This window comes from Apiospora phragmitis, assembly GCF_038363925.1.
Source record: "Apiospora phragmitis strain CBS 135458 chromosome Unknown utg000005l:1.0-4161743.0:1.0-4166827.0, whole genome shotgun sequence".
Lineage (NCBI taxonomy): Eukaryota > Fungi > Ascomycota > Sordariomycetes > Amphisphaeriales > Apiosporaceae > Apiospora > Apiospora phragmitis.
In genome coordinates this window covers 3,422,736-3,436,057 of record NW_027117403.1, presented here as the reverse complement: position 1 = coordinate 3,436,057, position 13,322 = coordinate 3,422,736, and the positions used below count along the sequence as shown (strand labels likewise).

Genomic DNA, 13,322 nt, shown 5'->3' with positions numbered 1-13,322 from the left:
TGCTCGAATCCGGTTAACGTGAAGAGAAATACTCCAAATTCTGGCCAGATCCACGGCACCTCGCAGGCTTTATTAGATGGGACGACAGGCCACCCTACTACTGTTGTTTTGCTGCTTGTCGCATCTCGGCATGGCATGTTCGGATGCAAGCTCCATGGCAGAGAACCAACTGCTCGGTCGTCACATCAAGCAAGCGAGTAATCTGTTCCTGCGGTAGCCGGTAGCCGACGTGATGCGACTGCACACTCGTGCAATACTTTTCCAATTGGCAGTGTCGTGGCGCTCGATGCAACTTTGAGACCCCCAAAACTATGTGGTTAGCAGCAATAGCTCCAGCACACCACCACCGCGAAAAGCAACCAGAACCCGAGTGCATCGTAAGAAGCAACGTTCTAGCCTTGTGCCTGCTTGGCAGTCAGGCGCCACAGCATTCCCAAAAATAAATATCACCCATGGCAAGGGTCGCCGAATGCTGTTGCACTGCTTCTTAGTTGGAGTCCGGATTGACAGGACGATGTTACGGTCCGTCGAGGGTGACCGGAGATGCAAACGATCGCCACGTTGATGCCTCTCGTCTGTTGTGGTTGATGATAGCATTCACCACGGCCCGCACATTGATGCCTGGTGGAGGCGGGCGCATGCTGGCTTCTGTGAGGCCCCATTGATAAACTAAAATTGAATCTCGGAAAATCGACGGACATAGTTCCGACCGCAGCTTAGGTAAACTTTTCGCAACGATACGCAACTGTCAACGCTCAAGGTGTGCTTTAAATCACCAGGGCTTTCAAGGCGTAGAGGTGTCAAGTGACCAATTCCATCATGGAATCCCCTGAAGAGAAGGAGTCCTGGACCTATGTTGCCACCAAAAAGCGTCGCTCGGCAGTCCACCGAAAGCCAAATGCACACAAACCACCAGCTGCCAAGATTGCTGACCATGCCCCTCAACCAACAAGAGACTCGTACCTAACCGTTGCCGAGATCAAGGCTGATCACGAGCGGATTAGAGAGCAGTGGTTGAATTCATCGTGTTGTCGCAACCTGAAGAAACTCATTATTTCCAGGATACCTGATCATCCCCCTTCTACCGCAGTTTGCTTGGGCATTGGAAGTTTTGATCCGCCAGATGGCTCATGGCAAGTCAAGCGTCGCACGCATGCGCAGCTGGCCGCATTCCAGACCGTGATAGAGCTACTCAACGAGCGCGCAACTGATCCGATCCGCTGTGTATTCCAGGAGCCTTACTTCACCCCAGCAGACAAGGAGTTTCTCGAGGGCATGACCTATGAGATAGTAGATTCTCCTCATGGCTACAGGTCTGTTGACGAACATACTTTCCTGTATGGGATTCATCTATATAAGGAGACATATGCCGATGCCATCGCCAACCATATCCCCGCAATCTTCATTGGCACCGGCTGGGATACATGGGAAAGGTAATGAATGTCATTTTGACGACTGTGGTAGTGCGCGATGGCTAACATTTTAATAGCTGTGCCAATCCTGAGTCTTTTGACTGGACAAGGATCGAAGAACTCGATCGACTTTGCGAGAAGGCGAACTTCCCCAAAAACGAGGCCTTCTACCCTGCTTTTAGTAACACCGGAATTCATTGGCGGAAAACGTCGGATGAACCTGTTGTCGCCGACGTGCAAGCAGCCTTGGAACATCTCACTCTCTCTGGGACGTGACATTACTAGCATTGAACTTTTGCTATTGATGCTGTTGAAATCATGGGCAGTTTGGGACTTCCCCAAAGTTTAGGTCAAATACCTGACTGAAATCATCCCAGTCCCAACCTATCTCATCAACAGTACCAGCTGGCCAAATCACATCCCGGAAGCTTACATCACCCGTGTTGGCTGTGCCCATTTCTGTTGTCTCCATCGCTACGGAATTGACTGATGGCGCAGTATCCAACGGTGGCATCCTTGCAGCCTGTGGAGAGCTGAACACCTGCAATTCTCTGCTCGGTAATTTACTACCCAATGTGGCCATGTCATGGGAGAAGGCGGTACTGCTTCGCCTAAAGTCGGACCTGGACTGTCCTGCTTGGACAGCAGCACCAACCTGATCAGTCAGTGATTTGAGTACTCTCTGGAGCTTCCGATCCGGATGGTGTCTCTCATAAAGCTGTTCAGCAAAATCGACGGCATTGTGCATCAGCTGTGAATCAATTAGCATCCGATGCTAAAGTCATTCGTTATATCTGATGGCGCCTTACGTTGAGATCCGAGTTCGCCAGCCTCGAACCAGGATGGGTAAGAAGGTGAATTGCCAAGACGTAAATCGCATGCAGCGGGGTTGCCAGCGTCGACAGGGCCGGGGTCGTGCCCAGCTCATGGCCATCTATGAGCAGTTTGATTACGGTACGCGCTGAATTGGCGGCAGCTGTCTGGCCGTTCTGTATGACGGAGCTCCAGGGCTGGCCTGCCGCATACCTTTCGACGGCTATCCGGATGGCTTCATTGCTGATCAGAAAGCTGTTTCGGGATAACAGCATCAGGCTTGATTCGGATGATGTAAGTAGAGAGCCCTGCCAGTAGCCACGGGGATCGTCACTTACGCATTATTGTAGTGGATAGAGATGAACGATGCCAGAGGGAACTCGTCACGGCTACAAATCAAATCGGACCTAGGCCTTAGTCTTTCTGGTACGCTGTCGGCCCATTGCATCAACAGATGGACAGTTTCGCCAGTCAGTCTAATCTTATCGCGAATGACGCCCTCGATGTTGCGCTGAGAAGTCCTCTCCTCTCGTATCCGACATCTGATCCCAGCCTCGTTGATTTGCGAGAGAAGCCTGGCGAAGCTAGTAAGAATACGAAACGACCAGGCGCTTTGGGGATTGGGTGGAAACGTTGGTTCCATCTGGTTGCAGTCTGCATCGCGGATGAAGGACGGCCGACCGAACTCAAAGGCGAACAGCTTCTCGAAGGAGAAAATGCTCCACCACGTTCGCCGCTTCTTTTCTTCCCCCTCTTCGTCTACCGGGCTCGGGTCTTTCCGACTCGGTGTGCGCCTCCGGTGGATGCCCATGGACTGCGCCATGGAGATGCACAGCGTTGCGGCGTGCCAGGACGACGAAATCTGATCGCGTTGCCTAAGTGCAATGGCCAACATCAAGGCGCATTGAACAGCCTCCAGTGACCTGACGGAGAGCACATGCCCGAGCATCGTTTGACAGTAACTCACATACTGTGTCGCCAGCTCGGGATCCAAGCCAGCATCGCCGGCCATGGAGCCGAGGACGATGACCAGGTGGATTTGCAGAATTGATATGACGTCTCCGAGGTGGGAAAACGGTGCTGGCCCGGACTTGAGGGTTGATTCTATGAGCCCCTGGATCCGCTGAAACTCCAGGACAGGGAATATCTGGTTGATATTATTGAAATACGACTGTAGTGCCGCATGGCACACGTCTGGCCTAGGTAGGGAGGGCGGTGCCAGCGACAGCGCGATAGCTGCCGCCTTCTCCTTGCCCGACTCGGCGTCGGAGCTGGCGCAGAGCTGGCGCGGGATTCCGAGCCTGTAGAACGCCAAGTCCAGCCATCCTGTGAACATGTCCAATGTGTTGCTCCGCCTCAAGCGCGGCAACAAGGGCAACAGGCCACCATAACGGCCGGAAGCGTCCTCCGCAGGCGGGTCTACGGATCGGCCCCGGCGTTGGCATCCCCTGCCGTGGCAGACACTGGAGTCAGATGGTCCGTGTCCGTCGAGTACTTCGACAGGGCTGAGCTCAGCCTCCGCGACTTGGACTGGCCCGGCCGGGAGTACGGAAGGTACCCACCACCGCCCAATGATGACTCGTCGAGGTCCGTGGACTCCCCTCGAAGACGACGGGGCTTTGCCGGGCGAGCCCGCCGTCCGCCGTTCTACATCGGCGCCGGGCCGGCGTTTGTCTGTGGTTATGCATTTCACGCCGGCCACCAGGCAGGAGTGGCACGACGGCTTGCGCTCATCGCAGCGGGTTTTGCGCTCGCGGCAGTAGTTGCAGGCGAAATTGAGCCGCTTCCGCTTCTTCGGCTTCGGCACCGCTGTTGTTGATGTTATCTGGTTATTGTTGGTTTCCATCGTCTTCTGCTCTCAACCCGCACTGTCCAGGGGTCGGTCGGCCGGGCAGTTCAGTCGTACGATAGACAAAATGGATGCATAACGTACGATGATTCCGCGGAGTCTCGCGGGCCCTGCATATACATATACCGTTCGCAGGCCATTGGTGACATCGATCCCGAGGTAGCGAGCGACGCAGCTTTTGCTGTGCAAAAATGAGCCGAAGTGTGCGACTCAGTCCCCCACTAACCCCCTAGTCTCAGGCATGTTCCGGGTGTTTTGGTGGAGGCGGGGGCATTTGAGAAACGGAATGTGGAGGGCATTGCGTGACGGACGGCAAGCGAAAGGTTTGGGGAAACGGCTAGGCACTTCACGATCAATGCATGAGTTTATTTGATTTTCCTCAATGAAGCATTATACATAAGGCTACGTAGGGATGATCCATGGACTATGTGGATCTGATTCAAATCCCATCACGCGCGTCTGTTTTGGCCATGCTTTTCATCGAATGGCTTTCGATTTCGATAGACTTAAACCATGCAAGATTATTATCAGCACGACTTTGAAACAAGTCAAAACTATGACGATGTAACTATGTAAGCATCCACAGCAGCTGCATCACATCACATCACATCATATCCCTGGCCGGGTAGGTAAGTAATTACTCCTGCAACATACTGTAGTACTTCTCTCCCAGCCGTCACCACTACATCGTCGCCGCCGCCGCAATATACGGAATGCCCGTCAGCCTGAACCCCCGCTCCGTCAAGCTCACCGGCTTCCTCGGCGCGTTGTCGCCGCTGTAGGGGCACGTCGTCCCGTCCTGCCGCCTGAGCGGCTGGTCGTGGTCCCGCACGTGCGCCGCGTTGGGCCAGTGCGTCGTGCCGAGCGTCTGCTCGAACGCGGCCCGCTTGCGCGCGAGGTCCGCCGGCGACGCGTCCGCCGGCGGCATGTAGCACGTGTACGTCGCGAAGCGCGCCCGGCTACCCGACGGGGACAGGTTGTAGTGCGGCGTGCGCGAGTCCCAGATGAGCAGGTCGCCGGGCTCGCACCTCGAGCTTGACCCATTCGCATTGCTCGCCACCGTGTTGCTCGAGCCACGCCAGCCCGGCGTCCGAAAAGCCGTACCACTCCTGCGTCCAGCGGAAGACGGGGTCCTCCTCGAACGCGGAGAACTCGCGGTGGAACCGCTCCAACAGGCGGTGCGCGCCCCGGCACACGATGAGGCCGCCGTCGTCGGGCCCGTTGGGCAGCAGGTTGACGATGCCCTGCAGGCAGCGGAACTCGGGCTTAGCCGGGTCCTGGTCCTGGTGCGGCCAGGGTTTATTAGCGGGCAAATCCGTGCGGCCCGGCAGGGCCATGTTGACGGCGTCGAACGAAACCAAGAGGTCCTCGGTGTCGAACACTTTCGCGAACGCGTCCACGACGCCCGGCTCCTGCCGGATCGCCCAGGTGAAGTCCTCGTGGTTCACGCCGTAGCCCGAGCACATGCCCTTCTCGTTGATGACGGGCAGGTGGCGCTCGGTGTAGGTCGACGGGTCGTCCCGACGGTAACCTAAACCGCGGCCGTCGTTCTTGAACGTCTCGAGGTACGTCCACATGGCCTCGGCGTAGGCGTCGGCCCGGGCGCGGGGCACGGCGCCCCTGATGACGGCGTAGCCGTTGCGCAGGATGTCGTCGCGGAAGTCGCCGAAGGTCTGGTCGGGCTGGGCGAACAGCTTGTTGGGGCCAGAGGGTTTGGGGGTGAGGCCGCCGGCGCCGGCCATCTTGGGCTGCCGGGATGGGGGTGGTGGGGGGTCAATGGCCATTTTCGGAGTTCCTCAGATTGTAGATTGTTGTGAACTGGAGATGGAATGCCAAAGTTGAATTAAATAATCGTCACTGCTTGATTTTTTTTTGCCGAGAATGCGAATATGTTCCGCAAATGCCTATCTTATATCAAGCTTCCATTCCCTCAGTCGATTGACCGCCGAGGCAATCGCCATTGGCATTTCCCGAAGGCCCTTCTGAAGCCGCGCGGATGTCGGAGGTCCCTGATAGATAAGCCCATTCCACAGTGGCCAGGCATGCAGCAGATCAAGTCCAGTGGGGCGATGGCTGCATCGAGTAGTACCCCTCAGGGAATCTGGGGTAGTGGGTTTGCCGGCAACACTCTATCAGTTCCGTCGGAAGCTACTGGTCATTGCCGAAACAGTGCCCCCCGGCCCAGTTGGAGGTGCTGGAGATCATCCCCGCCACCCCGCCACCCCGCAGCAAGCCAGACCATTCCAATTGTTTCTTGCCATTGAGACAACTATACCAACCGGTTTTTCTTTCTTGGTACTGTTCTATCAACTCTTCTTGTATGTAGGTATTACAATGCCAGCTCTCTTTCAAATCGAAACAACTCGGAACGTTCAGTTAGGCAAACTTGAATTGATAGTCGCAATGACCAACCCCTAATGAGCTTGGGGGCAACGCATCGCCGAGCCCCACTGTGAACCGACATCGATTTGGTGATTCCGGAATGAGGGGGACCCGTGGGAGACAGGTATTGGGATCCTTCGCGACGAGAAAGACGATGTGCATGGAGTTCTATAATAGCTCCAGTTTATGCTGCTGGTAATCAATGGCCTTCATTATTCACAGTACTTCTTCATCTGGCATTCCGAAACTGCTCGCCCCTTCTCTACGCCGCCTCACACCGTCCAACAAGCACCCGCCCAAGAGGATACACTTTCAGGGGATAGTCCAACAGAGCAGCAGCACCATGATCTTGACCAAGCCCCCGGTCGTGCCAATTGGGGAGCCCAAGGCGGGCGAAGGGGGTTACCAGCCCCTCAACCCACGGTCAGAAGTGCTTCCAGCAGGGTGGAACGGTTCCGGCTACAAGGCGTTGACGTGCGACATCCAAGTCGACCATGATTTCAGCCTCAAGATGCGGGATGGCAAGACGCTCTACATGGACATCTACCGCCCAGCTAACTCCGACGCCAAAGTCCCCGCGATCGTCTGCTGGAGTCCCTTTGGCAAGAAGTTCAACGGCCGGATGTCGCTCCAGCTCATGACGCCCTGGAACCTGGGAGTGCCAGACGAGGCGCTCAGTGGTCTGGAGAAGTTCGAAGCCCCTGATCCGGCGGATTGGGTGCCTCAGGGCTATGCTGTCGTCAATGTAGACTCCAGGGGTACTGGCGACTCGGAGGGCGTCATGGCCACGATGGGCACCCAGGAGGCGGAAGACGGATACGACACCATCGAGGGCATCGCGAAGGAGTCGTGGTGCAACGGAAACATAGGGCTGGCCGGCAACTCTCACCTGGCCATCATCCAGTGGTTCATCGCCGCCTTACGGCCCCCGAGCCTGAAAGCCATCGCCCCCTGGGAGGGCTGCGGCGACCTGTACCGTGAGCAGTTCGGCCGCGGCGGCATCTACGCCGGCGAACTGTTCGACAAGCTGATCGTCAAGTACATGCTCAAGGGCCGCCACGGCATGGAGAGCTTCCAGGAGATGTGGAAGCAGCACCCGCTGTCCAACTGGTGGTGGGAGGATAAGCGACCGGACATGAAGAAGATCAACATCCCGACCTACATCACGGGGACCTGGACCAACACGATGCACGGCATGGGCGCCATCCGGGGCTGGCTCGAGGTCGACACGCCCGACAAGTGGCTGCGCTGGCACCCTTGGCAGGAGTGGTTCGACCTCTGGGGCAACCCGCAGGCCAAGACGGAGCTGATGCAATTCTTCGACCATTTTCTGAAGGGCGAGGATAACGGCTGGGAGAAGACCCCCAAAGTCCGCATGGCCGTGCTCAAGTTCGGGAAGAGCGACCCACTCGAGAACGTGGTCGAGACGACTTCCCCATGGCCCGCACCGACTACAAGAAGCTGTACCTACAGCCCGAGCAGAAGCTGGCCTTCGACGCGCCAGCGCAGCAAGGGCTGGTGAGCTACAACTCGGAGAGCGACGACGACGCCGCCACGTTCACGTACACGTTCCCGCAGAAGACGCAGATCGTCGGCATGCCCAAGGCCGTCTTCTACATGTCGTGCAACGACGCCGACGACATGGACATCTACGTGCTGATCGAGAAGCTGGACGCCTCGGGCAAGCCGATGCTGAACCTCAACATCCCCTGGAAGGGGATCCCGGTCCAGTCCTTTGACGAGTTCACGCGCGAGCAGTCGACCGAGGTGGTCCTGTACAAGGGCCCCAGCGGCATCCTGCGGGCGTCGCACCGCGCCGTCGACTGGGAGCGGTCGATGCACCCCAACTGGCCCTTCCACCCGCACCAGGTCGAGGAGAAGATCCAGCCCTTGGGGACCGTGGTCAAGCTCGACATCGGCATCTGGGCCATGGGCGTCGAGTACGAGGCCGGCGAGGCCCTGCGCGTCGTCGTCAGCGGCCGGAACAAGGCCGTCAACAACTTCGGCACCAGCGAGTGGGTCAACAACAAGGGGGCGCACAAGCTGCACTTCGGGGGCGATTACGCCAGTCATGTCATCTTGCCGTTTGTCTGATTATGGGAGGGTGAGAGTGGGTGTTCTGGTTCTTGATGGTGAGAACGCTTGTCGCACTTTTCATGTTTCGCCCCTTTTCCAATTCCACAGCGTGCGGTATGACTGGGAACACAAGGAGGTTCAACTGAGCCCCCAGGTAGAAAAGCACAGTTTCACTGTTATTGAATAACAATTACCAAATCGTTCAAAGTTATACAGTTGCTTGTACTGCTTTTCATGTGCTTCTCTTTTCGCGCAAGGTCGGGCCCCAAACAGCCCGGAAGAAGCCAAGTCATGGCCAAGACGGCCAAGCATAATGGTCGTCGTTGGATTAATGGCGTAGCTGTCGTCGATCATGATGAATTTCAGTTCAGACTCAACGACACATCAACCAGCCGGCAAAAGGGGATCCAGTCTGTGTGACTGGGAATTAAAAGTTCCCGTCTGTAGCAGCTCCCGTCGAGTCACCTGAGCTCAATGATTCCAATGGCCATACTCAAGCCAGCTATGGAGTTGAGTTCCTTGTTGATCTTGTAGCAGGTCTTAGTGCCCAGTAGAATATATATGGAGCATGTGACAATGGGAATGAGTGGGACAGATTTGGGACGGGTCATCATCGAGCAGACTCTAGCTTTGGCATCCCAGGACATCAAATCGAAGAGAAGGGAGTGACTCACATGCTTCCAGCCAGGCTTTCCAAAAGTTGCGGCCAGTCCGACGAGTCTTTACCTGCGCGGGCTCGGATGACATGGTCGTAATCGCCTACAGGCTCTCCCCAACTCACCTCTCTGGAACTAGTCGTGATCTACCACTCACTCGACTGGACAGCGCTGAACGGGTCCGGGTGTTGCCAGCGGCTTCTGTCTCCAGCCCCCCCGTTTTCATCAACAGACTTACTTTAATGGCCTTGCAATTTGGACTACTCAAGCCTCCCGTTCCAACCCAGAGGGCTATCTCGGTGATGAACTCTCCCCTGGCCCCTTCCACGTCGATTTCGGTCAACGCCTTAGCTCCACCGTACGGCGTCCCAATCGTCTGACGTGTGGTAACGCCTGAGACCCCATCACCAGCAAGCTCGATTCTGAACGCGTGTGGTGGCCGGCCTCTAGAGCACCATACCGACAGACGTCTCACCCGGCGGAAGTTCTCAGCCTTCGTGGCCCAGATCAGAGCCTCGATGGCTATAGGCTGTGGGTTGTCCCTCGACGATTCCCAGGTACCGGGAGGTCCTCTGGGAAAGTTTAGGTGCAGGCCTGGGCAGTCCCAAATGAGAGTTCCCCCAAGCAGCTCCCTGTAGTCAGCTCTCCACAAATATCGAGCCATATTATCACTTCTTAAGCCTGCGAATTCAACTTGGCCCTGGTGCTTGTCGCTTTGCCCCCTTTCCTCGATGATGTCGCTGTCGTGTGGCGTCTGCAAAGCATCAACGACACTGCAGTACGCGGCCCTTTATGACCGTAGACAAGCTACCTCGTGTTAGAAAGCCTTTCGGCTACGTGTGTCATTGGAAAATTGAACTTACACCAAACCGACACGAGAGCGCGACTATCGTACCCTCTTCACGGGAAGAGACGAGAGGGCGTAGGCTGTGGTTAGTGGCTGTCTCGCCGAAAGTAAGCTCCTTTCCTGAAGTCAGAATTACCCATAAAAAATCCGATGTTAGCGACACTAACTTTCACATATTAGATCGCGTGGAGACTTACTGTTACACCACGGGGAAGTATTCTGTAGAAAGACGCGTCATGGCGAAGTATGTCGAAAGCTGGGATGTGCAAGATGATTTGATGGATCCAATCCCCCAGCGGGATCTCCGCCGCTTGTGACCGAGTAAAAGGGGATATCTTCGCGTCTTTGAGAGACGGGGTAGCCCCCAGGGACGACAAAGTGCCATCAGAATGCCACTCCACGTTCATAAGATGGCTGCTTCTGAAAAGGTCGTTCCATGAACTAAGCAGCGCCCAATACGTTTCCCTTGCCCCCTTCCTTTCTGGAGGGTACGGCCAGGCGACACGGCATATGTGACCGTAGACCAGACTGTCCGAGCGAAACGCTGAAGGAGATGGATGGGTATCATCTCGAGCCGGAGGGTCGGCCAGGTATATTCGGTGCAGCTCCTTGAACTGTAGACAGGCCTTCCAGATACGGCGTCGGTTCGTAATTCCACGGAAGGGGGTGTGCTTACCTCTTTCTGGGGAAGTGCTCCAATGCGCCCAAACGCAGATAGCTTTGAGCTCGTGAAATTGCAGCAGGTTGTCGTTGGTATCGAGATCTTCTAGCTCGCAATAGAAGGGAAATATGTGAGTCTTCAACATTCTTTTCCATAACGTCTGATCGTTACGGAGCTGAAAGTTTACCCCCTACGATGCTGTGGAGAAGCTTAAGATATTTGTCACGGCTCTACTTAGGTTTATATGTTATAGCTTATATATTTATAGACCGTATTTAAAATTATTGTTAATAATTATATAATAAGAGACTTTTTTATATATAATAATATAATAAATATATACTTTTATAAGCATTCGATTAACGTGGTAAGTTTTAAAAAGCGAGGGTTTAAAGCTTTAAGTTTCGTATTTATTTACTAGGTATATCTTATATTATATATATAAGTCTTTAATATTTAAAATATAATAACGCCGTATACTTAAACTTATTAATAATTAACCTTTTTAAAAATTAAATATTAAGAGATTAAAATAATTAACGAAGGATATTAAGGCTTATATATTTATTAATTAATTAAATAATGCCGATTAATTCTTAAGAAATAAAATTCGTTAAGATATAATAATAAATTATATTAAGTTTAATTAAAACTAGTATATTAATAAGGCTTTAATAAAGTTAACGTTTAATTAAAGTAAAGCGATAAAGATTTTAATAGACCGTAAAATATTATATTTATACTTAAATAATAAGTATATTATTATTTTTAATAAATATAACGTAAGTAAATACTTAATTTATTATAAATACTTAATAAAAATATATCATTAAATTTATATTAATATAATTAAAGTATATAAATAAACTTGGTTATCTTTTATAAAATAATAAAAATAAAAGCTTATTATATTAATAATTAAATAAATCTTTTAATTATTTATATATTCGAATTAATACGTTTAATTTATTAATAATATACGATATAAGTTATAAATATAATTAAAATATTAAAAAATTAGTTATAAGTTATATTATTTTTATAACTAAATACTTTATTACTTAAAAATTAATTTTATAATATTATATAATATTATCGATTATAAAAAGCGAATACGTGGCCGTAAACGAGGTTATAAAAAAACTCGTTAATATTTAAAACTTATTATTAAAACAGCAGGAACTAAAGTTTTCTATATTACTTTAAAAAGGGTGCCACGTACCTACGCGCACGAACCCCTTTCTATTTTATAAAGAGGGGTATACGATACCCCTCGTAGCTAATAGAGAGAAGATAGATATAAATAATTAAAAACCTAAGCGAAAGTATTAATAAAACTTATTATACGTACGTACGAAAGCTTATTTAATACTAATTAGTAATTACTCGTAGCGATTATAAATTAATAAGAGTAAAGAGACGGTTTTACGCCCTTATTAATATAAGGGCGACTGTATTAAAGAGCCCCGAGAATTTCCGCCCGTTAAAAATTTAGAAAAAAAGCCGAACTAAATTAACCGTACGAGGAGGAACCCCTTTTCCGAGTATATATTATAAGGAGGAGACTAAGTTCCGAATTATATATTAAATTAATTAAGCTATATATTATTATATATTTAAATAACCTTATTATACGATTTATAAAACGATAACCCTTATTAAAATAGAATTAATTACGGTCGGCGAATCGAGACCGAGCCCAGACATACCGAGTTAAAATAAACGGACGACCTTAGACCCCGAATTATTTACGTATAAAGAAGTTTTTTAAAATACCGGGATTTTTTAATAGTTTAAAAAAAAAAACGTTAACCGCGTTTTTTAAAAACTCGAACCTTTAAATATATTTTTTAAAAAAATAATACCTAAACTATTTACGATATATTTTATATAATACTTTTTAAAATATTATATATTAAAAATAAAAATAACCTCTTTTTAAAAGTTTTTTATTATAAAATTTTATAAATAAATTAAGTATTAATTCGATTAAATTAATTATACGTTTTAAAAAAAGCTTTTTAATTATTTTAAAAAATACGGAGTCAATATATTAATAAACGAATCCTTTAAAACTAAGCTCGTAAGCCTAGTATTACCGGCTACTCCCGCATATTAATAAAACCGACCGGCAGAACCGACTTTAGAAACTTAAAAAAAGAACGTTTTATACGCTTCCTAAAAATAGGTAATCGAATAACCGCCGCCTAAACGAAAAACACCCGGTCTTTATACGGAGTAATCGTTCGTAATATTACGGGATACTTTAGGCCCGACGTTTAACCTTAGATTTATAAGTATTTAAGCGTCGTAAGATATCGTCCTTTTTTTTTCCTTAATTTCGGTACCGCCGGACTAGACCGTACGATTATTTAGTTTAGCGTATATTATAAAGTACGATATCCTTTTAAGTCGAGTTATTTATAACGGTAAAATCGATTAGAATAAAGTTATTATTTTTTTAAAAGTATAAAAAAAAAAAACTATACCGGTAAACCGTACGATATTTTTTATAATAAAGTATAGATATTTATTAAAACATACCGACGGCTAGATATATTAATGGATTAATATTATGCGATCTTCCCGGATATTTTTTCCCGGCTGTGCGGAAGTATTCTATTTT

At 50.1% G+C, this 13,322-nt stretch overlaps 6 protein-coding genes across 6 annotated transcripts; 2 read left to right on the top strand and 4 right to left on the bottom strand.

Annotated features, from left to right (window-relative positions):
- Positions 1-819: 819 nt before the first annotated feature.
- Positions 820-1,688, top strand: PG994_005058 (uncharacterized protein; the record flags this gene model as incomplete). Its single annotated transcript, XM_066856467.1, has 2 exons — positions 820-1,433; positions 1,490-1,688. 2 exons carry the CDS (start codon positions 820-822, stop codon positions 1,686-1,688), a joined length of 813 nt encoding a protein of 270 aa, XP_066718634.1.
- Positions 1,689-1,996: 308 nt separating this feature from the next.
- Positions 1,997-4,071, bottom strand: PG994_005057 (uncharacterized protein; the record flags this gene model as incomplete). The annotated part of the gene is made up of 4 exons (XM_066856466.1): positions 1,997-2,017; positions 2,092-2,163; positions 2,222-2,504; positions 2,564-4,071. The coding sequence occupies 4 exons, from the start codon at positions 4,069-4,071 to the stop codon at positions 1,997-1,999; spliced, it is 1,884 nt and encodes a 627-aa protein (XP_066718633.1).
- Positions 4,072-4,756: 685 nt separating this feature from the next.
- PG994_005056 (uncharacterized protein) lies at positions 4,757-5,002 on the bottom strand (the record flags this gene model as incomplete). The annotated part of the gene is made up of 1 exon (XM_066856465.1): positions 4,757-5,002. The coding sequence occupies one exon, from the start codon at positions 5,000-5,002 to the stop codon at positions 4,757-4,759; it is 246 nt and encodes an 81-aa protein (XP_066718632.1).
- Positions 5,003-5,033: 31 nt separating this feature from the next.
- PG994_005055 (uncharacterized protein) lies at positions 5,034-5,858 on the bottom strand (the record flags this gene model as incomplete). Its single annotated transcript, XM_066856464.1, has 1 exon — positions 5,034-5,858. The coding sequence occupies one exon, from the start codon at positions 5,856-5,858 to the stop codon at positions 5,034-5,036; it is 825 nt and encodes a 274-aa protein (XP_066718631.1).
- Positions 5,859-6,799: 941 nt separating this feature from the next.
- Positions 6,800-8,550, top strand: PG994_005054 (uncharacterized protein; the record flags this gene model as incomplete). Its single annotated transcript, XM_066856463.1, has 2 exons — positions 6,800-7,876; positions 7,930-8,550. The coding sequence occupies 2 exons, from the start codon at positions 6,800-6,802 to the stop codon at positions 8,548-8,550; spliced, it is 1,698 nt and encodes a 565-aa protein (XP_066718630.1).
- A 443-nt stretch (positions 8,551-8,993) lies between these two features.
- PG994_005053 (uncharacterized protein) lies at positions 8,994-10,273 on the bottom strand (the record flags this gene model as incomplete). The annotated part of the gene is made up of 3 exons (XM_066856462.1): positions 8,994-9,221; positions 9,427-9,976; positions 10,239-10,273. The coding sequence occupies 3 exons, from the start codon at positions 10,271-10,273 to the stop codon at positions 8,994-8,996; spliced, it is 813 nt and encodes a 270-aa protein (XP_066718629.1).
- Positions 10,274-13,322: the final 3,049 nt, after the last annotated feature.